We start from the raw sequence: 25,460 nt of genomic DNA, 5'->3' as shown, positions 1-25,460 counted from the left end.
CAAATAAAATCAACATAAATCCTTTTAACGGGGTGAATTTTTCTAGCAACATGGCAGAAATTGAAAGAATTTCATAAAAATGTGTTAAACAGTCATGTTGTCATGGGTTTCTACAATAAGAAAATAACAAAAGAGCCGAATATGTGCTACGCGACAGAGATCAAAGTTCAAATCCATCATCAGTTTTTTTTCACTCTCCACCCCTTCAATGATATCTTAGTCTGACTGCGTAACGTTACAACTGATTAGATATTTCATCTATAATGATACAACACGAACAATTCAAATAAGCTTAAAAAATAATTCGTTTGTTATTAATGCGATCAAACGTATATTTTTTGCCATAAAAGCGATGAAGAAAGAATTGCCAGTTGTGTTTTGTTCCGTTATCTCATAGTGCGTATAATGTGATTGTGATTCATGTCTTGTAAGAGTGCCCCCCGTCTTGCTTATTCTATAATTTTACTGCTTCCTCTGTTAGAACACAACTTTGTTGAAAAAGTAAAGCCGTTTTGTTTGTGCTTTGAATAATTAATTATTCAGTACATCATCGGCTATTCATAATACATCTTAACGCACATTCACTGTAGTTTACTAAAATCAAAAGCTACCGTCGTTTTTGTGGTTTGCAGGGATGTCCAAAAAAGAGCCCAAAACATAGAAAGGTCTCATTTTTAGTAATCATATAAATCTAAATAATCGAGCAATGGTTTAATACAACGCACAGCCAACCAGGCCAGCTAAACATTGCAATATAATGTTCCACACCATCTTAAAGTATCTTTCATCTTGGCTATCAAATTTCAATGCTTTGCATCTAATATCACGTGATTAAAAACAGCCAATTAATTGACCATAAATAGTTGTTTCAACTGTAAAAACAGACTTACATCCAGATTAAAATGATTTTCCCAGCTCCATGCAAATGCAATCATTTGGCAGGCCATGCTTCAAGTGAATATTATTTGATATATTGAATAACACAGTCAAAAACAAATTTGAAGACTTCAAATTTGAAAACGAAGACTAAAAATCGAATCTTAGGGCAAAAATAATTAATGCGTAATGTTGGCTTTAACATCTCCGAGACGAGCATATTGCGTATTCCCTGATGTGATAAATGATTAGATGAACGATAGACAAGGAAAGAGTCGAAGAAATAATGTAGTTCAATTGTTTGAGGTCTTGGTGGCTGCCCATTTATGAGCACAACAATCTTTGTCATCATGGTACCAAAAATTATAAGGCATTATTTTGGCATAATTGAAACGAATAGTACTGTTCTATAGGCTGTGAACTCCATCTGTCTAGAAAGTACAAAATTTATGCGGTATTTCCGTGCAGGCTTTTATGACATATACAGGCTGTTGAAAAGATTTGAGATTCGTAAGAATTTTCTAAGATTTTTTCAATTATTAACCGTTAATATTAGACATCGAGCGAAAAATGAGCTTACCAACATTTCCTTCCTTGTTCTCATTTAAATTTCGTCAGAGAAAAGTTTTACGATCATTCTTGCATGCTTATTGCATTTTAATGCGTTGTACGTTGACCTGCAGTTGTTTTGATGTTTTGCGTGTGGGCGGAATTTTTTATTCACAAAAGCACACACGCCATAACAAATATGCAAATATGCAGGTCGAGAATTTGAAGGCAAACTTTTATCGATATATTTCGTTTTAGTTCTTTCGATATTTCCAAGCCATCTTCATCCTTTAAAACATAATATTTGCATCATTGTGCTATTCTACAAATCTGTCTTGGATTCAGTTCACATTTTTGCGACTTTGCTGGCATTAATTTTTCATTGTAAATGCTAATACTATGCTATAACTCTGGGCAATGCCGAAGGATATATCAGATTCCTAAAGTTTGCATGGCAACAGCGTAAAAATATGTTTTTGAGTATTTTGCATTTATTTTCACTCGTCGGTTTTTTTATTTTTGTTATTTAGGCATTAGCAAGCTATTACTTACGGCAACGACAATTGAAAAAAAGTCATTACGTAATCAATGTTTTGAGCGCAGTAAATGTGTTTGTTTTCTTTTAAGATGCACAATATTTTTCTGATAAGCAAAGCAATGAAATTATGTCATAATTTATTTTTTTTAAAACATAAAATTCTTCATGGAAAAACACTCGCTTACTTTCTGTTTGAAAATACACCCACAAATGTCAAACAAGGACGCACATAGGTGTGTGGGCTGTGTGAGACCCTCTGTATAATAAGTCGGTGCATTAACTGATAACGACGGAAAAGGTTGATCAGAACACACTTTTAGGCTTTTTCTATCAAACACTTGAACAGACATGAAAAAGTCAGTCCTGAGTTTGAATTTTTAGTTTTAAGATAAATGTTTTAGTTGATTGTAGGCTACATAATTTGCAATAGTTTACCCAGAGAGATTGTAGACGTGGGCGATTCGGCTTTTAGGCTGCAATTCTCGCTTACGGAACCAACAATCAATTTTTCTAAGAATATTGCACCCTTGATACCAAATGTTCATCAAGAAACTTTTAAATAGATTATTCTGTGTCGTGGAAAAAAATGCTCTTAGTTCAATGGCTGTAGCAGACAGCAGTGAAGCTGCGATAGGATGAAGCTCAAACTTTCTAAGAATTACTTCGAAAAACAGTTTTCATGTGTTATGTTCATGAAACCCCTTCACGTTACTCCAAAATTTTATTTTTTATTCTTCTGTTAGAGTATAACTATCCGGTCATTGTCACTGTCAGCAACAACTATACATCCATCCAGGTCATAGTACGTCCTTTGTGATAGCTTGGATACTTTGAATTTTGAAGCGGTTTCGTGATCATCGTTCGGGGTTTTTTCCATCTGCTTCAAACACTTGAAGTCTACTGTTGCATTGATCTGCCACAAATTACGTGTCCTTCACAATCAGCATTAATTCCAGTAGGAAACTTCAAGGAATTATCACCACCATTGAAATGAAAGAGATACGAATAGTTTTCATCGAAGACTTGAACTCTGTGGTTTCCGTTGTCAGTAATATATATATTTCCATCTGACAAGGCAGTCAAAAAGTACGGTTGTCGGAGCTCACGTTCCTTGCTCCCTTCCTTCCCAAAGTTCCTCAAACGATGTCCTTCGAGTTTAAAAACCTTGATTTGATTATTCCTCGTTTCCGCTACAACCAAGTTTCCAATATTATCAGTACATATTCCCCAAGGTGGCTTTAAAAAATCATACGCAGGACCATTGAACTTCTTAAGGAAAACACCATCCAAGTTTAAGGAATGAATACGATTGTTATCTTCGTCACAGACGAAGAGTTTGTTTTCAACAACAGCGACATATGTTGGATGACTAAATTGGTTGTTTTTTTGAACCGTAACTTCCAAATAATTTAACAAAGCTATCACAACGCGAGAATACCTTGATGCAATGTTTGTGGCAATCAGCAAACATATATTCTGTCATGTTTATCAATAGCAACACTACATGGTAATTTCAAAGTAATCTCTTTGCCAGAAAGACCACATGACTTATGACTTCGTAATTGCGTTTGAAGACAGGCTGCACTTCCCATTGTAGACCTCTTATGAGCTGACCATATGCACGTACTAATATACTCAACACATCAAGGGCTTTTGGAGTATAGGCGACAGTATGTGTGTACCATTACAATTATCAGTAACACACGCATGAAGTTGTTGTCGCCACCACTATTTAAGTTTGCTCCATCCCTTCGTTTGTTTTGCACTAGAAATGTTTTCTCTTATCCAATTACAGCCGTTTTGATTCCTTTCCCGTGTGCCAAATATTGACTTTGTTCAATTTCAGAGCATTTTACCTCACCCAGTACCGTTTTTGCAAAATCTTGGGTACTATTTCTAGGAATATAGTAAAGTCGGGAATCGATAAATGAAGGAGGATGTTTTGGCCTAGACTAAAGTTGAAGTTTTTTCACAGCATGCTTCTCTAATAACCAGAACCTATTTTCATCTCCAGCTTACAAAGCAACCTCGTGTCGAATCTGAAATCGTTCTCGTCTTCTCAAGACACCATACTTCTTTCTCTAAGTATAACTCTTCGAAATTGTTTTTCAATTCTTTTTCACGTTTTTTGATTATCCCAATAATCGAGGCTAGGTTTGACGAGGTTTGAGACGTAATCCTGTCAGCAATTTCTGCTCTCTCACTATTCAATGATTCTAGTCTCTTGTCTCTTAAAAACAGCGATTTCAAATTGAAACAAAAGAAGTCAACTTTAAAGGTAAATAATATGCAAAGAGGTACGCTAGTACAATCGTAAAACGCTACTTCTATTGAGACGGAAAATATACACGTAAATGGCACGTGATTTATGGATAAAGATTTAGAATCTTTTTCAAGATACTGAAGGAAAAAACCCTGGCCCCTAAAAAGGCACTTCAAACTTTTTTACAAATACTGAAGAGTTTTTTATAATACTTGCTTGGGAAAACAAGGCGGTCACGACTTTGAGCCTGCATCACAACGGGAGATTTTATTTTATCATCACGTCATACGTGTACCTTACAAGTCATTTGTTAAAACACACCACAGACTCGATAATTATTCTGCGTTGCAACATCAGTAATTGATGATCACAAACCCGTTGCTTTTTATACAACTAAGCAAAATTCGTTTAAGAAATATTTTGTTATTTTTCCGGATGTTCAACATAAAATTTTTTCTCCCCTAAGACAGAATTGCATGTCTAACTTGCTCAATTTGTTTCAATAGTTGACAGCATTGTGAGTATCTGTAGGGTAATGACAACTGTGTGTCTTGTATTCGTTTTTTCACATTCCAAACAAACCACATTATCACACTTATTGCAGAAATATTTCGGAGCGTATTCATGACTATTGGTACATTGGCATTGTGTTCATTTTTTAATGATTCAAGTTCACCATATTTATTTTTCGAAACAGAGTGGGCATTATAATTTTCACTGTGTTTCCTAGTACAAGAACATATTTTACACAACGACATGGGAAACTTAGTCAATGTTTGTGGAGTCAGTTTGACCAAAGAGATCTCACAACGAGGGTACGTAAAACAAAAACTCAATTTGTTGCTTTTTTCTCTAAGTTTTCCGTTTCCTATTTTATTTTCCCCACAGCATTAAAGCTACTTTGAAGATTTCTTCGACGGCAAGGTCTGCAAGGAGTAGAATGCACGGGTTCTTGTGATTATGATATAAATAATGATTACATGTTTGTAAATGTAGATCGTCCAGGTTGGTATAGTCCTGAGAAGGACTGTTTTTGTTGTTGTTGACTGACGTTTCGACAACCTTAGCGGTAGTCATCTTCAGAGTCAAAAAGGGATGCAAATTAGTGATATAAATAATGATGTAAATAATGATGCAAAAAGTGATATAAATAATGATGCAAATTCTTTCCCTGAGGATGATTCAAACATTTTTCATTGTTTCATTCTTGGTTGCATTGGATGAAAGATCGAAGCTAAAGGAAAATTTATTACATTTTAAGTTCGCCTAGCTATAGGTTTGCACATTCTTGTTCATTTTGTTGTCTGTGCTGCGTTGTAGACAGGCTATACACATTACACGACGACTGCTTTTACTTACTGTAGACACAGACACTTTGTTTCACATGCACTTGCTTTTTGCTGCATGATTTGGAGCATCGATTTTACGTTGATGTTACTGCACTGTGCAGTTTTCTTCAAAATCATCTTACCAAATCGCCATGATTAGCAAATTAGCATTTTAGCTGATCTATAATTTGAATTGCTGTTCATAGTAGATACCAATGCCAAAAACAAACGGTCAGTTTTTTCAACAGTTAAGAATGGAGAACAACCAGTAATAACAACTGCATGAAGCAAAACCATCAACGAAAGCTTAAGAAAAAAGACTTCAGGTATAATGGGAAGGAACTTACCTAAAGCACGTGGGGGGTTTGAAATAATTGAAGTCTACTTTCTTGCCAAACCACGAAATCGAACTTGGGGGGGGGCAGCGACTTATATTTACTAAATTTACTTACTTTTTCTCAAGTTTGGTTACGATATACAAATGTTAGCAAAAACTTTATCTTGGGGAAAAAATGAAGGGCTCAAGCCCTCCTCCCCCTCCCCCCCCCCCACTACGAAAGATCAGCAAAAAAATTCGGCGGAATTAGGTAGTTCTACTTCGAATGGTTTCTCTGACAGTAAAATAGACGAAAAAATTACTATCTTAGAATAATAAGTTAACCATTCCTTTTTCTGTCGTTCAAAGTTCAAACATCAATTTGGACGATGGAAATGTGGATCATTGTTACAACAAAATTCTTAATAACAAGTCTACAAGTTACAACATAATAATGTTGTTTAGTGACAATTTTGAGGATTTGAATGACCAGCAACAAGTTTTGAGTGAAAACGTATTTTTTATGGATTTGTCGTAAAGAGATCATTGCTAGTATCTTTAAAGGTAGATCCAGCCTCACAAATTTTTCTACGTACGTACATTGTCGCTTCACGTATGACTGCAAAAGATTATGAAAAAATCATACATTTTATTCAAATTCAATCCAGTATCCAGTGACACAATAATGTTCCTGTGTAAATTCTCCTTATCTTCAACAAAAGCTATCATGGTACTTCATGACTGATTTAAGATTTTGTCTGAAGAACTACGTAGTCTGAGTGAGGCTCAGTCATGCCATATGCGTACTTCGGTACTTGTACTACTTACAAACTTTAGTACCTTACAATAAACCTAATCCGCATCCTTGATTGTCGTTTGCAGTTTTTATGGGAAAGTAATCTATAACTGTGCCCCTAACGAGACTCTATTGAAAAACACAGGTCTAACTGTTTCAGTACATCTGAGAGTAGTAGTTCTTACACAAAGTGTCAGTCTTCACAAGAGCAAATTTTCTGTAATTCACATCTCAAATGTCGTAAGTTTTGCACATGTTGCAAATTTCGAGATAGCAATTTTGCAGTTCAGTTTTGAAATTTTTGCTCTGTTTACTAGTCCCATGATGGAAACTGATGGTAAATCACAAGGCTTGCCATCGCCTCCTGAAGCTCCTGCTGGCTTGCACTTTGCAAATGTTATTCCTGTTGACTTTGTGGCAGGATATGAAGCTTACCCTCCAGCTGAAAGTGAAAAAAGTGAACTTAGAACAAAAATGAGATCAACACGTTTGAAATCAAGAAGGCACTCAAAGGTTTTTGAAGCAATTATATTTTCCTAATCTTTTGGAATAAAATATGATTCAAGGTTTAACTATTTTTTTCAGGTGCTATGCTCATGCCTTGGACTTAAGTACCTTGCAGAAAGAAGATTTCGTGAAGCAGCCAACAATAGAGATATCGAAATGGTAGAACGACTAATCAATGAAGGAGTGACTATTTCTTCTGCAGACTCCAAAAAACGAACTGCCCTTCATTTTGCATCTTCCAAGGGAGAAATTGAGATAGTTCGACTTCTTCTAAATCATGGTGCCGATCCAAATGCTCGTGATATCAATGGTAACACCCCATTGCATCTTGCAGCATGTGCAAGTCATGTTAACATTGTGACTATTCTTGCTGAACATGGTAGGTAGTATGAAATATTCAATGAACTCATATCAACACTATATGAATTTTTCATGAGAGCAATGTCTTATAATTTATTGCAATGGAAGTGTTTGAGCGTAGAAGCTCTGTAATTCTAACCTCTAAGCTAATTAGGTTTCTGGTATGTGATCATGTATATTCTATATTTACTGTATTTATTGTTGATAAAGTCTGAGGATTTTTAAGTGTGAATTTCAGTGGGATTAAAACATATAAATAATTGACTGTTTTGAATGATTCAATGACATACAATTTAATGCTGGATTGTGCACTTGGTACAGTAGATGTGCTCTTAGTACACAAGGTGAGCACTTTGTGCGCTAGATGTGCACTTCCTGCAGTAGATGAGCACTTTTTACACTCAATGTGTACTTTGCACACTCAATTTAGCCCTTGAACATCTTGTATTTTAGGTGCAAATGTGAATGCTCTTGATGAATGCAAACGCTCTCCACTCCAACTTGCACTTTCAAGACTGCGTATAATTGAGAAAGATGAAGCTGCGCATTCTACAACAAGATCTTTTAAAACTGTCATTATGGAGGTGGTCAAACTACTACAGGTCTATCTTTCCAAAGTAGGTCATGTGATGGATGAAGAGGAAAATCTAAAAGATCTATGCGACAGACTGGAAAATACAACTTCACTTGAACAAGTACGTAAGCTCTCTTATGTATAAGTGATAACCAATAGACTTTTTTTGAAGCATAAGCTGCTAGAGGTATGTCTAGTGAACTTAAACTTAAGAGCTTCCAGGCCCTTTAGCGAAAGAGAGGATTACATGCTGTGGAAAGTGACTCCTTTTCCACGTTAATATTTATAACATTTTCATGCAGCCATTTTCCGCCATCACTCTCTACGAGTCTTAACTTTTTAACTTTAATTCTTCAATCTAGCAACTCAAAAGTAACAAAAAATCCCAAGAATCACTTTTTGAAACAAAAGATCTTAATTGTTTTAATAAATACCGAGATTGCGGGATAAAATCCCGAAGTTGGCAACCCTGGCATTGGCGGATTACTAACCACAGGGCCTGTTGCCTAGGGCAAAGTTGTGGGCCTTTAGGTGATAGCTACTCCCGATAAGTTCAGTTTCTTGAGGATATTTCCGTTTCTCGTGCTCCTTTACTTTTGCCTTTCCTGCTTCTGTTTGTGATTTATAATGTAAACAATAAGGAAAAAATTTAAAGTTTGAACGAGGTAAACTCACTACTTTACGTGTTTTGTTTGTCGTGCACTTAAAACCGTAGATCTTACAGTTGCCAACAGCATATATAGTCGAACTTTAGAACATTTAGCTAGTCCGAAAAGGCGCAAAGTAAAAACTATGTCTAAATACAACAAAGGGGGCTTCTTAAAAAGGCGAGCCTTAAGGCTTTAGCCTATTTAGCCTACTGAGTTATCCGCCACTGAACGCTATAGTATGGTTATGTTATATTGTTCACATATAAAGTTGTGTTACTATTGCTTTTTTTTAGGTTGATGAAATTCACGAGCTTCTATCTAGTTTCACTTCACTCAGTTTAAATAGACGTGGTATCAATACAAAACTGCCAAAAACCTGATCTTGACCAGAAATCTGTATCGCAATATGCTTGTTTTGCAACATATGGGCAAATGAATATACGTAGAAGAGCATGCTTATAAAATATACGTAGCTACGTACATCTGTTCATAATACAAATAGGGACTAGGTTAAAAATACAAAAGTAGTTTAATTTGCGTTGTTACGCTGTTTGGGCATTCATTTTTTTTAATAACTCAAAGTACACAGCCTGGTAAAAAGAACTGATCACGCAAAAAATTCACCTCAACTAGGCGCACCAGCTAAAACGCAAAAAATTAGTGGCTCCCCAGTTGCTTCAATCACAGCGTTACATTTTCGGCACATGCTGTTATCGAATTATTTTCGTCTGAAAGCTTTGCTAAGCAGCATTTAATACGGCACACAGTTCGTTAACATGGTGGAATAGACCGTAGACCAGACAGTAAAAATGTTGCTGCTTTATAAACGATTGGCTGAAAGTAAGCGGTGTTATAAACTTTTTTCTTAATTTATAGTAGTCTATCGAATGGTACTTAGAATTTTTGGAATTTGCAACTTTTTTGGTTTTGATAAGTATTGATGACGTCATCGTGAATAAAACTTAAATTTCTGCTTATTATGCACACTTATCACTTGGGGCCACATTGATTACTTGCTTTTGCATTATTCCGCACAATATTATGAAAGGAATTATTAGTCGTGAGATGTGTGTAGCGAAAGTTGTATTTTTGAGCACAATGGTCCACGGGCTAGAAAGAAACCCTTGAACTTTAGAGTCGTCCTTCTGACATTTTCACTTGTTTAATAAAGAAACTAGAATTTTTTCACTGAAATAGCCCTGGAACACCAGTCAGCTGTCCAGTCTGTGTGTTTGTGCAATTTGTGAGCTGATATTTTGACGTGTAGTAGTAAGGCGTGATTTCTTCCCAGATTGCACCCTTCAAAACCTGTCTCTCTCAGATTTATCTTGGCTGTTTCCTGTTGACTCATCTTGAAGAGCTTTGACAACACCTAATCTTACAATAATGTCGTCTTAGCTCTTAGATGCATGCCATCCATGGATCATGGCATTTTTACAATCCTCACCAGTCTCATGACTCTCCAATCATCTTCGCAGCATTCACGCTGCCGTATCTATGAAACACTCAGCGCAAATGTTCCGTTGCCTGTAGCTTTCTTCAGATAATGTCAAAACATTTCCACAAATTAATGAGTAAAAATAAAAAGTAACTCTTCAATTTATACTTAAGCAGAGGTAAAAATATTGCCTGAAAACCTTACTCGAACTATTGCTATTACATAAGAAAACTATTACATAAGAAAAAGTAAAATCACGATCTCTAAATTTGCACTGCAAATGTACTGCCAAAACAAAATATGACATACAATCTCGTAACACAAGAAGTTAAAAAAACCCAGTTTTTCATCTTCGAAATTCGAAAAATACCCGTTATCAATACTAGTGAAAAGTGGAGATGTTAATACCATTTGTGGTTTATTTATGACAACATTTTCATATAAAAAGTACCTCTAGAAAAAATGACTTTGTTACAAGTAAATACAATTTTTTCTCACTGAAGTAAAGCTACGAAGTAAATTTACTTCGTTACTTCAACTTTAAGCCCAAGACTTCGAACTTTAGTCCCAAGACGTTAATCAAAATCATTATAGTCAACACTCTCGAATTGGACTTTAGAGAAAAGCCCTGGTAACTACTCATCGTCAAATACAAGCAGAGAATAAAATCACCAATTACCATCGACGTGACTAGTTCTTTTTGACCGCCAGTGTATACCAATTTAACGCTGATTTTTTCTCGTAATAAAATACCATTTAACGGTTTGTGGACATATATTGAACGGATAGCAAAAAGGCATGATGTACTTAGCAAATTGATGGGTGACGAATTGTTCGTTTTTACATGATTCTTCTAGTGATATCGGATTGAATTCTGGTGTTACAAGCCTAAATAAATGACTGAAAAGTTTTCTTGAATGAAAGTTTCCGACAGAAATTCGACGCGTTGTGCACCTAGTGTAGAAGGATATAGTAGTGAAAAAAATTTATGCTTCGCAATTTCAGAAAAGTGATTTGACCAATCCATACAAAACTTTCAGATGTTTCACAAATAAATTTCGATTGCAATGAAGCAAAAAAGAATTCATACAGGTGTGTATATTTTTATTTTTATTGTTCAATAAAATGTCGATGTTGGCCTAAAAATGGTTGGTTGAATTCAATCGAGCGATGTGTTAAAAATTTAAAATATTTACTCTATGCCCATAGCACCCAGAATAAAAATAATGATGATTTCATTTATATATGATAATTTCTAGATACGATGAAGCTTGTCTTATAACCGTGACTAAAGTAATACTGGATCATCTCATTTTGAGTTTAGGTGTTTTGATGACACCATTACGTACGTCTCCCATGCACAATCAACTGCCGCTACTACAAATATTATTAAACAGTCTTGGGAAGAAAAGCCTGCTCTCCCCTTCAAGTTTTTGTCATCATAAAAAGTAAAATTATACAGTTATTATTTTTATCTCGGACTTATATCTTTATAGAAGCGACTGATGTTCACAACAGAAGACTTCCGTGATAAAGTTGTCTTTTCACACCACAGGCAATATTTTATTTATTTCTTTTACTTCTTCTTTCAGGTTTTTAAAGTTTGTGTCAGTTGAGCCTGATCGTGTATTGTTCGAACTTAAAATATCTTCCTGTTTTGTCGATGATGACGGATAATCCGCTATTTTTTCAAATAAGGTATTTTTTCCACAAAGGTTGAGGTCATTTTTCGATGCCAATACATCACTAGAGACCGTCTCTATGAACTTCGCATTATCCGACGTCGACTGAACATTTAAAATAAAATCTACTTTTTCTTCAGGTGATTTAATCAATGTTGTGTAACGTGTTTTCGAATTCCCGCTTTCTTTTTCAGTAATCCAATTAGTGGAAAATTTGTCAACATTACGTGAACAATCAATATCAGAAGACAATTCACCGTCAACATTAAGTTCATCGATGTCTCGAGTTCTTTCTTTCACCCTTTCATCTTGCACTCTGGCTAATATCTGGTTTTTAACCGGTTTCCCCAGGCGCCATCTCCATAAGGCATGACAGCTTCCGGGAATACGATTCTTTTGATTGTAAACCATGGTATATGTTGGGCACAGTTCACCATTTTTGACAAATAATGAAGGAGGATAAGGAATTGTATCAATTAAACAAAAACTATTCTCTTCGATACATCTTTGCCTTTTTTTTCGGGCCAATTTAGTCGGGTTTTTAGTGGTGGTTTCACTGTTCAAGTCTTTAGTTTCACAGTGTTCAGTTTGAAACTCAAAAGATATATCCTCTCCATTTCTGTTTTCTCGCAAATCTTTGTCAAAACAGTAATCTTCAACTATGTTGTCGTCTTTCTCTAAAGTTTGCAAAGGTATTGTGGATTGTTTTGATGTTTGCATTTTCCTTCCATCCTTATTACCAACATTCTTTTCACCTAAACGTTCATTTAGGGTATCCACCGTCTTCATCCTCGGAGACGATTTTCTTTTCGATATCTTTCGCTTCTTTGGCCTTTTCAATATCAACTTCGGCTCGTGTCTTACAACTTTAGCAGTTGAAATGTTCACAGAGTCTTCTTCCGTCATAAATACATCATGAATAGAAGCTTCGTTAGCCACATGCCATTGATTATCATCAACACGTTTTAATAACAAACCAGGTGACTTGTGAGGGCTTATTTCTTCATTGTCGTTAGAAAACGTGTGCACCTTATCAATATTCAGCTGTGTCACAATCTTCTGAGAGTTGTCATTCTCAACGATGTTTGAATTAACATCTAGAATATAATTATCAGATGAAAAATTGTCGTCTTTTTGTTCCTGTGTATGAAGCAGGTCGTATTCCGTGGGATGCTGGCGTTTATGGCCAATACTGAGCACACTCCTCTGTTCCACATCATCTTCACGCAAAAGTTTTTTACATAATACTTCTTCGTCGTCAGTCATAGAAGTCGTTTGAATCATTGACATGGCTGCTTTATCTAAAGGAGCTTTGTCTAAACTCAAAGTTACAAAGTCTTGAGAAAAATCATGTTGATTTTCCTTGCTTTTACTTGGACTTGCGTGGAAATCATTATCAATTGACGGTTTTTGTGTCCAGCGTTTCCGTTGTTTTTTTTCACCTAACACTCGATCATTTAATTCTGAACTATAACGGTTAGTTTTAACGCCATTATTGTATCTGTCAAAGTATCTCTCAACATCACTTTGCGCTACAAGTGTGCAGTTGTACTTTTGCGGTTCTATTCCTCCATATTCTTTAATTATCTTTAAATCGGCTTTGTTGCAGGCGTACTTGACAGCTTGAAGTCTTGCAAATCTGCTGTTAATGGTACCTAAAGGAGCAATCTTAAGTAAATATGAAGACTGCAAAATTTTTATAGATTTGCAAAATATTTGTCATTAAAAATGCCTTATCCACATAAAAACTATTTTGCATTCATAAAAAAATTCTTAATGACCATTCAAACTTTTTTTTCTTGTACGATGAGGGGACCAGTGACCCCCCATAATTTCAACTGATAATTCAGTCAGCTATTCAACTCGAAACATTTAATAACTCAGCAAACGGAAAGAAATGTTATGTATTATACAATCAGTAAAATATTATACTTAAGTCAAGTGCAACATCCATTCCCTTCAAGTCTATTTCATATTTATAACATGAAGGATTAAATGCATTTGTAGGATCAACTTTTTGCATAAGATATAAAGCCAATAAAACACATAAGTCAATGTTCAATTACACATAATAAAATCATAATATAACATGATATGGAACAACTAAAACATTTTTTAAGAATGTACTGAATACTACCTTACCGGATACCAAATATAATTGTACAGTTACCAAACAGATAATATCAGACACCAAATTGTTACTGGGTAGAGATAATAAATACAATTATAAGTAATTAGTAAAGTTTAACATCAGGTGATTGGGTGGAAGATTGTGAATTTTTTCTCATGAACAGCTCCTTTTCTGAGGAGTTTTAAGCTGGCTGTTCTGCATTATTGCATTACTCAATGCCATGTTGGTTTTACCCCTTCCCCCCTGCCACAATGGCAGTTGTTCAAGCTGTGATGTCACTAGCAAACACATTATAGCTTAGTGAAAGTAAACACAAAGTCTAATATCTGGTTATATAATATATACCTGGGAAAATTGACTCCCAATACTATTGGATATTGGAATTTTATCAGAGACAAGAATCCAGTATATCATCTGGCACATTCCTTTTGATGAAGTCATTTGTTTTGATCTTAATTTTTGATTTTCAACAGTCTGTTTTTCAATATTACCATGTTGTCATTTAACATGGAAAATATTCAAAGCACATACGTATCTCTCTGATCACAGCCAAGTTTTGTTTAACAACTATAGACTGGGAGGACAGTAATAAATAATAAGCATCTATATATAATAAGCATCTATATATAACAATTTTTCAACAAGTTGGAAAAATGCTATTCAATGGTCATAAAATGACAATTTTGATCATATATCTGAGAGACAAAGACATGAATTTTCCAACAGATTATTATTTGCCACAAAATACAAGCATTCTTTTGTCAATTCACATATATGTCATCCCTTCTTTGCATTGTTAGAATATTGCAGCTTTAAAACCAATAATTTTAAGACAACAGTTTTCATTAGAAGTTAACCAACAATTTTATATTTAAAATGGTAGTTTATCCAATGTTGTTTTATTGTGTCATTTCAGTCTATTTCAATACCGAACAATGACACAATATTATAATTAAAACTAATTAATAATTAAAGTTGGGAGAAATCAAACATTAAGTTTAATTTCTCCACCTCAATCAATGTAGTAATTAAATTTCGATGTACGTAATTATGATAAATTGTAAATACCTCGCTTTGAATTGGGAGATATTTTCTGCATAATTTCGTGAAACGTAAACATGGGCATTCCATTCACTTTCAGTCTTAGCATATCTATTCCTCTAAATGAAATTCGCTCGGACTCCTCTATAGTGGAAACCTGAGCATCCCGTCTTTCCTTATCTTTATTAGTAGGAACTGCTTCGCAACTATTTTCGATTTTTTCAAGTACATCGACACTCCCACACTGATCTTCGGCGCATGGAAGTGTTTCATCAGCAGTTTCATCATCCTCCATAAGATTTCGAGCAAGGACTTGATGTATTAAAGTAAAGTGGAGAGAACTTGTACGAACAATATTTGTCAATTCAATTGTCTCCTTGACACAAATGTCACTCTTGATTGAATACGAGCCTGCTTTACTTGGTTACACTTCTTAGGCTTGGCTAAACGTCGTTTACGCTACATGAATAGAATTGGAACTCTACCTCCAATGGCTTCCGTCTTTTCCCCGCATAAAATATGAAGCCAACAATTCAATCTCAAGTAGCTCTAAAATTTGCAGGGGCATAGGAGCACGTTTAAGTTTGAAGGGCCTTAAACTTCGAGGGCACTTCCTGGTAAAAAGCTATTTAACGTTAACGCGTATTTTTTTTACTGTTTAAAATAAATTACCATAATGACTCAGTATCACAGCTTTTCATCGTTAAAATTTTGATCTTAATCAGCATTCTCTTTTAAGAATTCTTCTTTCGAAACAAATTTCTTATTTGTTTGTTCATCTCGAGCAATACTTTCATACTGCTTTTCCATGGAGCACATGGTGATTTTAAGGAAGTAAATGAATGCCTTCAGATCCATCAGTTGGGATGCTAAAATCTATGATACTAAAGACAGCGTGCTGTCCCATTCTCTTTAGATCAGGCCACCTGACTATCTTGTCTAAAGCATCTTCATACTATCACAGAACCATGCCACTGTAAACACAACTTCCAACTTAGTATCTGTTTACTTGGCATTCTTTATACAAAATAAGTGAAATTTTTACTCATAAAGTAAAACTTGATCCCACTGCTTCATATTCCACATTAATACTGTTTGTGTCCACAACAATCATTCCTTTTTCTTTGTGGGACGAAGTATTGGCTTGTTTAAAGCAATGCACCCAAACAGATCCAGCCACTTGTCTTAGCTTTATCTTAATGGTTGTAGGTAAGATTGAATATGATTGATTTCTGTGTGAATTCGTCTGATCCTTTAAGTCAGAAGCAGTCATTTTCTGGTTGCATGATAGGAAACGATTTTGATCTTTTGCTTTTGTTCTTACTTCTTCTCGTTCAATGCGTTGCTTGTCCTTATTTGGCACGTTTTTTCTTTCTCGCTATTGAGTACTGAAATCTTTATTTTAAAATTATTAAGTTTCCCGGCACCAACTCCCTGTTCCCTAACTGAGTTATGTCTTATTGTGTGTTGATTTGCTCTTTTTGTTCATTTTAATATTACTGCAAGTGAAAAATAAAACTAAAAAATTGACAAAACGTGAATATATCATCTTACTAGATCATATTTTCTCAAGTCATTGTATTTTTAATTAATACAGCAGTGGTATGATTTTTGCAGGGAATGCAAGTTCACCGTTTTTTTATGTTGACTTAAATTTGAATTAAATTGCTGCATTTACGTAGAATGAGAACATTTTTAAACGACACTTCACCTCAAAGTAAAATGTCACTTTACGTGTGATTTTCAAAGTTGGAGGAGCCTTGGTCCCTTTGTCCCGACGCCACTGAAAATTTTGGCGTTTTTGGAGGTAAAATTTGGCTTCGTGCAAGTTTAGTAAGCGTGTTCATCGGCATAAGCAAGCCTTCGCCATTCCTAGCAAATTCTAAGTAGAGAAAATGAAAATGTATATCATCAACAAAAACTTTAATTTTTCTCAGGTGACAATATCTTTGTGTAAATAGAGTAAACATTATATAAAAATCATAAAAACGTTCACCTAGTGCAATCACAGGTCATAGCTATTCTCCATTAGTTTATGCTTCCTTTTCCAGCAATAGAGTATATGAGAGAGGAATCTGCATTCACAGACTGTGTTATAAAGCGCTGTGTGTCAGAAAAACTCGTGTCTTCATCTGCATCATTCACTTCTATAGTGCGAGTGTTGATGGATTGTATGGATGGCGCATATAACACAAGGATTGCAAACACATAGATATTCCACAAACCATAAATACCAGCAATAAACGCACCTACGTAAAGTAACTTGAATTAGAACTCTGACGATATGTAAGATATAAAGTTTCTTAGAGACTTGGGGATTTTTTTTGAGAAACAAATGAAGATACATCGTTTTTCATTCAGACATATACCAATATGAATCAGCTTTCCCTTGTTCAACGGGAAAAATGATTGCAAGGAATATTAAGCCGAACGCAATTGGAACGTAACTGGAACGCATTTGGAACGCATTTTGGAACGAGTTCGGAACGCGTTTTCGGTAAACTTACTTCTGATACATATATATACACATACCATACACAACACACCTACAATGTATGCACATACACATAGATATACACATATTTGCCATACACAAGCAACGTACGTATAATGTATACACATAAACATGTGTAGATATACATACATCGCATCCATAATGAATACACATACGTACACACACAATAGATGTGTATACTTACTGGAAACCTCGATAGTGTTTCTTTCTCCAAACTTCCAGTGAGCCTCGTTAACATTCGTCACAATAAAGAATGCAATAGTTAATGCAGCACATATCATCGTGAATCCCAGCAAAAATTTAAATCTATAGAATGCTCCCTGAAATTAAAAAAAGTACACAACTTTAAAATGCAATCTGTTTTCCAAACAAGCTTCATACAAACTTTCTGCATTAAAAAGTGCAAGCAAGAGCTTGGAAACAAGAAGTAAGCTACTAGGATATATTGAAATAAAAATTAATTCCTGAAAATATCTCTAAAGCAGTTTTAAAGTTTTATTCTTTTGCCGGAAATTGATAACCAATAGCCTTTTTAATGAAACATTTTGAATTCAAAATTGAAATCTAGCTACTATAACATGGCTTTTCGCAGAACACGAAAGATCATCTGAGCATCAAAAGACCATTTTCAGCTATTCAACATGCAATTATAGTACATGAATTCAGTACATGATATTCTCAGATATTTCAATTAAAGAAGCAATACAAGAAGTGACGTCATCCCGTGCGTCTGTAAAGTCAACGCTCAAGACTAATCAAAATGCTTGATTTTTCAAAATATTATTGTGCATGGATTACCTCTAGAAAAGTGTCTCATTGAGTGTAATCACGTTCGTCGACAGCCCGATATGAACAACGAGATAATTACATGTATAAATAATTTGTGTCTTTACCTCATACGCCACCCGTCGTCCTGCGCTCATCTGGGAAACGTTCGACCGTTTACCACTTATGTGCCAGAATACTTTCAACATCATTATAAGAAAAAGCAAAAAGTACAAGGATGCAGCAACAGCGGAGAGAACTAAAAATACAATCTATAAACAGTCTTAGTTAAGAAAACTGTATGGATACAAGTTTCAAAATCAGATCCATCACATAGCTATTTACTTCTTTCCTACTGCATACGTCAGAATCTTTTATTGTGAATATGTTAGCTACTTAGGATTCAGAAAAGCTTTAAATGATTTTGGCAAATTAAATAAAATCATCCAATCAAACTAGATAAATTCTTCGACTTTTAAATGTATATAACGTGCAAAAATGATTAATATGCCACAATTTAGAAATTTGAACAGAAATTTGCTTTGGGCGTTGCGAAAGTTGAAAGTTTTTTCAATGCTTCAAGAACGTTTTACGTGTCACTGAATGCCTGCTAGGCTAACTTCACTAATGTAAACAGGTTATGTTGACACAAAAATTACAACCACTATGTTTTGCTTCGCCAAAATTCTTTCACCAGAATATGAGTTGTAGCTAAAACACAAATTTTCGCGATTAGATTACAATATGATTTTTTGATTGCCAATCGCTTCTTGTAGCTAAGTATGTTTTAATTTTTGCTTTTATTTTGACTCGATCCTCTTTTATATAGCTTTACTTTCCTCCATTCTGGTTGGTTTTAGTTTTCTTGAAAAATACTTGTTCTTTGCAACAACAAAATATTTCGTGATTGATTAGAAAATAAAAGGATACTGCAAGTTTCTTGCCAATGTCACTCGTCCAAATGCTATGAAATGGATTTGAAAGCTGTACCCCCCTAAAATTATCGATGAAAATCACACAACGCAAGAAGACAACGGAATTTTCATGATTCGGGAATGATGCTTCTTATCAATATCGCAAGAACCATTTTAATATCTGGAATAAAAATGTTACCTTTCACAAAGATCAAATATTAGAAGAGAAAAAGATCCAAAACCGATAGCCACAATTTCTTTTTTGTAAGCTTTCAAACTGTTCCTTTGCGTATCGTCCTGCAGGGTTTTTCAAATACAGATACGTTAAAAAACACCCAAATATAATTTGAAAGCAATGAAGCTACCATTATATGCTCTCCAGCAAAGATGAGCCAGAAAGTAAGCAATGTCGCATAAAATATCCCTTGACGAATGTCACTGATGACTAACATGAACGGCATATTTATCCATAACGTAAACCATTCAAAGGGAACTACAATGAAATATAGTAAACTGAATATTTCCAGGAGATGAAACCTTGCGGAAGAACAATATATTTAAGATATCAAAATTCTTATTTTGGCATGTTAAATAACAATTCAGTTAAAATTTTAATAAAGAGAACACGGTACTTACAATCAAGAAAAGCAATCGATACTCCAAGCCAAAATATGCTCCTATAGAAAAGACAAGTCCGTGAATATTAGTGTTTTTACCAACAGCCAATTGTTGTTTTTAAACTTATCCTATCGACCACTTCTCTTATGCCCGCTTTGATACTTAATAAAGCGTTAACAGTCCATTTGAAAGGCAAACTGATAGCTTGGCTATCATTTTGGACTTTAGATGTAGTACCAATAACAAATGAACAAAATATCCCCTTTCAAAAGTTGAGAAAAACCTTTTCCATACATGATAAGAAAATGCTAAACTTGCTAAGAAAAGTATGTTCGCTACAATGAAAGCATAGACTATGATGTTCAGCCTGCAAAGAAAAGCGTACGTCTCAAATAGATAAGGAGTTCTTGGCAATCGCTTGATTCTCTTTCGAAACCACACGACAGTAAATATGAGTAGTGGTGCTAGGATGGTTTTTAAGCCAAACCACATTTTTGTAAAGCCACCGTTTTGGTGAATTTCCTAAAAAATAATTTACGATTGTGAGTGATGCAGCACAAAAAATGTAAAAAAATAGAAACGTACCACAACGGTCATAGATTTCAACTGACCAAAATCTTCATTATAACCTTTACCAAAAGGCAACCGAATATTTACAAGGTAATGATCGTAATGAACACTGCCAAGTTCGAAACCATGCATATCCTCACAGTCCAAGCCATCATCGTTCTAAAGATAATTTAATTTAAAATCAATCAAAACAGAATATTTTTGTTCATTATTTCTTTGTTCGCAATACACAAAGCAAGAATACCCTAAATTATATTATTGTAAAATTAATTGAATTAAAAAGAACAAAAGTAAAATTTTAAAACAAAAAATAAAGAAAACAAATCCCGGAATCATACAATGAATCGTACAATGTTGAAGAGTGGGAGAACTGTGGGGCTTTAGCCCTCCTAAATTTTGTAGTGGAAGGGCTTAACACCCCCCTCCCACCTTAAAATTATAGGTGAACATAGCCAAAATCTAATACATCCTTATTCGCTCATGTAACTTTTCCTGACCTATGCAATTTAGATTACAGGAATTCCAAGAACGAAGTAGAAATTGATTTCAATTGCCAAGAATGATCAATGCTTTCAGATTTAGTGAAGACCGTTAACAAATGAATCTTAACCCTAATTATGAATATGACATGAATCAACACTATTTGCGACATGAACGCGTCTGTCTTTGTCAATGTTTAGTAAAGCTCATAAACTTCTTTACACAGATCCAAGAGTACCACTGATAATCCTATTCTTAACTCATCAGAGAATAATAACGTACATTTGTGGAGTAAAAGAGTCTTCACCATAATACATACGCACAAAACTCAGACAAATCGTCTTATTCTTACTGACAAGTCTGACATTGTACTAGAATACGTAACATGCAACGAGCACCACCAATTGTTCTGGTTAAAATAGTTCAATTCCTCGTTTTGTGTAATAAATGGATTATATTATACTTGCTTGTTGCATCCATGTGTATTATAATGAAGTTCAAGTGCTGCAATTATACAGGACTCTAGAATAAATTTTGAAAGCTACAGAAAGAATACGGGCTGCCCCAATAGTCTGTCCGTACACTCGCCGACTTAAGCCCCAAAAAAATAAAAAACAAGTGAAATTCGTTCCTACGTCCAGGATTCAGTAAAAATATTAAAATTATTGTTTTATAATATATGGCACTTTGTGCAGTCCGGTGAATATTCCTTCAGTATCGACCTCCAAAGAGGCAAAAAGGTAAAATTGACGAACTTAAAACATGGAAAATAATAGTTTTTGTCAAATACTGCATCAAGGCATTAGTGTGATGCTTCTGATTAACACTTCTCCCTTCAAAAAATATCCTAGAACAAGTATACTAATCGCAATCCCAGACGCACAGAAATGTCAAGGTCAATAATGTTAAGCCATAAACAAGGTTAAATAGTCCATGAACGGCGCAAAGTCTCTTATTTATATTCGTTGTACAAGTTTTTGACGTTTTTTTGGTGTTTTAGTTTGGCAATTTTTTGACTTACTTCGTCAGTTATTACTAATACATATGCATAAAATGATTAATATAATTAAAGTGCCTACTTTTTTACAATGATGTTCCCTCCTTTCTGTAGATCGTGCCAGTTCCTTCCATGAATTATGATGTGTATCCTTAGCCCCAAGTCGAATATCCATGGTTACAACTGGATTTAGGCCTCCTGGTTATGCATAAATTACCAATCAATGATATTTTCATGCAATGCAATAGTTAAATATTCAATTCCTATTGACAATATTCTTACATCTACATGCATACTTAAAAGTTCGTTTCCAATCCTAAGTTAATACATAACAAATAATGGGTTATTTGCGGTGCACATTAGGGGTAAGGGGGGATAACCCAAGCTTTTGTGAAATATGTAAAAAGTTGGTAAAGAAAGTGATATATGATGGAAAAAGTCAGTTTGAAAAAAATTCTGTGTTTTTCTACATTAAAAAGACAATACAAAATTTAGTCCCATATTGTAAGAAGAGCGACCATTTTTTTGCAGTGTCTGCCTTTGAAAAAGAAATCATAAAGATGCCATAACAGATCATATAAACACAGTGGATAAAATCCTCATGATATACAATTGGCATGGACATGTTGCTAAGATTATATAATGTCCCAATCTAAACACATATACAGTATCATACAAACAGCCATGTATACTAACGAGGCAAGTGAGTATCATCAACTTCAAGTGATATAACTCCAACAATGAACTGATGCCATCTAGACATGTCTAAGCCACTGTGAGGTATAAGAACAGAGAAGACAATCTGATCAGGTGTCAAGCCTGGCACATTTTTTGACAAATCTTGCTGTACACAATCATCATCATTATGTCCAAACCATTTGTCAGTTTTTCCTCTACTGGGGTCAAGACAAGGCCAAGCCATATGAACCATGGCATTGGTTGGATGAGGTGCTAAAAACAAATAACACTAATGTGAAGTAAAGTATAGTTGGCTTTCATTATCCAAGAGGAATGTTTAGATACTGAGCTCTAACTTAAATTTACTTTATTTATCCTAGAAGAAAACAAACAATTCGACATAGCATAAGAAAGCTTTATGCTTTACATTCGTATTCATATTGCTGCAAGCAATGAGTGAGGATTAATCATGAAACTTTTTTATTTCTTTACCTCCAAGCATGAAGTGACACCTACTCAACTGGTTACAGATATGTAGTTATGAAAAATGATTTGACAACAGCCTGGTCGGTCAATATAGTCAGCAATTGCAGTCATCAGTGATATGCTTATGTTTTACGGATGAGTGCATCAATATGTATATTAAAGACAGAGAAACCTTACGCAAATTGCTCAATAATATATTTATCACTATGGACAAATTCGATTCAACGCTTGCGGTAGATGATTTCATGTCGTAAAATGCTACAAACAATACATAACACGGGTATAATCAGTTAGCAGAATCCCCACTGACTTTCAGCACGATACTGGTTACAGACATCTACTTGTAAATATAAACCACAATGAAATATATTATTAACGTATTAATATTCATGTTCATAACAGCTTGATGAAAATTGAAGATTTTAGTCCCAGATGTGATAGATTGATATAGGGTCAAAACGATATTTGACTTCATCTTTAAGATTGAAAAGATTTCTTACCTAAAATAACTTTCAAATTGTCACATGTATGAATACTTACCCAATGTACCACCAATCACAAAGAACAACAGCTGTACTCCCAGGAGGACAACAGCAAACCCTATTAACTTTTTATTTGATGTCGTTTCCAAAATAACACCAGCCATAAGAGCAGCTGATCACAAAATATGCTTGAAATCAAATCCAAGACACTAGACTGTTATACAAACGTTAACAGTTTAACTACGGAAATACGCTCGATCGGACGAGTTATTATAGTAATTGAGTTAAACACTAATAAACAGGCTTCTATTCAACTACATTGAGTTATTGACCTGTGCCGGAACCGAAATTAATTGAGCAACCAATCATAAGAATCCCAATAACAATTATTTCGGAATGACACACAAAACATAGACCGAATTCAATAAAAGCTGTTCGCCGCAATACCTGCCTTATAATACGAAGGAATGTGCTTATAATAACTTGAGTTTGCGTTTAGGTAGTTTTGGATGGTAGATTTTCAATCTTTTTAGATTTTCATTTGAATAAAAACGTGACACTGAAGTCATTGGTTCCAAAGCGATATTACTACGAAACATCTTTGCTCTCCCTCTTCCAATACCTATTAAACAGATCCAAACAGTTTTCCGGTTTGTAAAGGAGTGATGATAATGGGAGACAGAAATACCGGGATTCATCAACTCTTTCTACAAGTACATTGATATAAATCACATTCATTTTCCTTATAATGCTGTAATGTTTGGCTTGACGGTATCGGACAATGTAATAGAACGACAGAAGTGACGTCAGTTTCCGCATTATTCTGAACACAATTTCTCCATCCGATATACTTTTTCTTGAATGTTAGCTTTGCGAACATAAATAGATCATCTGTATAATTTGCCTGAGTGAAAACGAACTATCAGGCATTATGCTTTTTTTAAACACGATTTTTTTCATAACAGACAATAAGTATACAGGTAGCCTAGTACAAATTGTTTTAGTTATACAAATCATCATTATCACTAGTTTTATTACTTTTTATATTAAAGTATATTCGAGGATATTCCAATAGTTGTCATGAATGATATAGTAAAAATTCCTTTTTTAACAACAACGTATTCAAACTAATGTTAAATTAAATATTCCCTTGCAAAGACAGAGTTTAATTTCAGTCTGTGTGTCGCATTTCTTCTAAATACATCACTTTAGCATTCTTTTCACAACCTTTTCCATGGGCATTTCTCGCAGTGACAAGATGTAACATCTCTTATCTTGAACGATCGTTTTATATTCCCAGGACAGGTTAACAGAACAGACTTCTGAACAACAGTGCGAGGTTTACACGTTTGACAGTCCAATTTCCACGTTTGTTCATCCGTTAAGGAAAAGCTAGGTCCTGTCGCACACTTACCCATACAGACACCTAAAAACAAGATAAAGTAATCAGAAAGCAACCAACTTAAACTATTTACCAACTTGCTCGTGTTCCACTTTCTATCCGTCAGTTCGTTAATAGTCAATATAAGCTGAACAATCCTGTTTATAACTAAACATTCCTTCTTTATAGCCAATATAGAGTAATACGCATCGCTTATGGAAATAGCATTTCAGCACAGCAGCATGCATGATATCAAACATTTGCGTCTTATGCCCAATAAAATAAGGCGAAAATTTAAGTTCCTCTGAGTATACGCGACGGGTATTGATTTAGACATCAAAAAAGGAACTATATAGTATATGATACTGCAACAATAACAACTCCAATATACAATGATGCACAAGAATGCTGACTATTTCTTTAGCGCCTCACCGATTTTCACTGGTGTACTGCTTTTACAACCTTGTATTTTCACGGGAACAACTAATTTCATATGGGAACATCTGTCAGCTAAAATCAAAGAAA

General features: G+C 34.7%; 4 protein-coding genes across 54 annotated transcripts in view; 1 reads left to right on the top strand and 3 right to left on the bottom strand.

Annotated features, from left to right (window-relative positions):
- Positions 1-6,292: 6,292 nt before the first annotated feature.
- Positions 6,293-9,307, top strand: LOC124440833 (ankyrin repeat domain-containing protein 54-like). Its single transcript, XM_046991276.1, has 5 exons — positions 6,293-6,434; positions 6,984-7,179; positions 7,252-7,552; positions 7,987-8,228; positions 9,051-9,307. The coding sequence occupies exons 2-5, from the start codon at positions 6,988-6,990 to the stop codon at positions 9,135-9,137; spliced, it is 822 nt and encodes a 273-aa protein (XP_046847232.1). The 5' UTR covers positions 6,293-6,434; positions 6,984-6,987; the 3' UTR covers positions 9,138-9,307.
- A 1,975-nt stretch (positions 9,308-11,282) lies between these two features.
- LOC124440829 lies at positions 11,283-15,551 on the bottom strand. Its single transcript, XM_046991273.1, has 2 exons — positions 15,077-15,551; positions 11,283-13,532 (listed from the first exon to the last, which is right to left on the bottom strand). The coding sequence occupies exons 1-2, from the start codon at positions 15,342-15,344 to the stop codon at positions 11,740-11,742; spliced, it is 2,061 nt and encodes a 686-aa protein (XP_046847229.1). The 5' UTR covers positions 15,345-15,551; the 3' UTR covers positions 11,283-11,739.
- A 1,404-nt stretch (positions 15,552-16,955) lies between these two features.
- On the bottom strand, positions 16,956-23,877 carry LOC124440682 (protein wntless homolog). Of its 3 annotated transcripts, XM_046991097.1 has the most exons (13): positions 23,613-23,877; positions 22,784-22,859; positions 22,605-22,681; positions 21,991-22,106; positions 20,447-20,590; positions 20,247-20,383; positions 19,880-19,920; positions 19,609-19,736; positions 19,443-19,540; positions 19,260-19,323; positions 18,458-18,601; positions 17,749-17,884; positions 16,956-17,298 (listed from the first exon to the last, which is right to left on the bottom strand). In XM_046991097.1, the coding sequence occupies exons 1-13, from the start codon at positions 23,716-23,718 to the stop codon at positions 17,078-17,080; spliced, it is 1,488 nt and encodes a 495-aa protein (XP_046847053.1). In that variant the 5' UTR covers positions 23,719-23,877; the 3' UTR covers positions 16,956-17,077. The 3 variants fall into 3 exon arrangements, with proteins under 3 accessions (XP_046847053.1, XP_046847051.1, XP_046847052.1); XM_046991095.1 differs by having other exon boundaries at positions 22,605-22,859; XM_046991096.1 differs by lacking the exon at positions 23,613-23,877 and adding an exon at positions 23,079-23,308 and having other exon boundaries at positions 22,605-22,859.
- Positions 23,878-24,268: 391 nt separating this feature from the next.
- The window catches only part of LOC124440255, an 80,797-nt gene continuing 79,605 nt past the window's right edge, over positions 24,269-25,460 (bottom strand). For all 49 annotated transcript variants that reach the window (XM_046990613.1, XM_046990589.1, XM_046990588.1 and 46 more), the window contains 2 exons: positions 25,368-25,445; positions 24,269-24,980 (listed from right to left, as the gene is read on the bottom strand). In XM_046990613.1, coding sequence (XP_046846569.1) covers positions 24,775-24,980; positions 25,368-25,445 — 284 coding nt within the window. In that variant the 3' untranslated portion in view covers positions 24,269-24,774. The remainder of the gene's footprint in view (positions 24,981-25,367; positions 25,446-25,460) is intronic.

The sequence above is a fragment of the Xenia sp. Carnegie-2017 genome, unplaced genomic scaffold (genome assembly GCF_021976095.1).
Source record: "Xenia sp. Carnegie-2017 unplaced genomic scaffold, XeniaSp_v1 HiC_scaffold_2, whole genome shotgun sequence".
Taxonomy (NCBI): domain Eukaryota; kingdom Metazoa; phylum Cnidaria; class Anthozoa; order Malacalcyonacea; family Xeniidae; genus Xenia; species Xenia sp. Carnegie-2017.
This window is presented reverse-complemented; position numbering and strand designations above follow the sequence as displayed.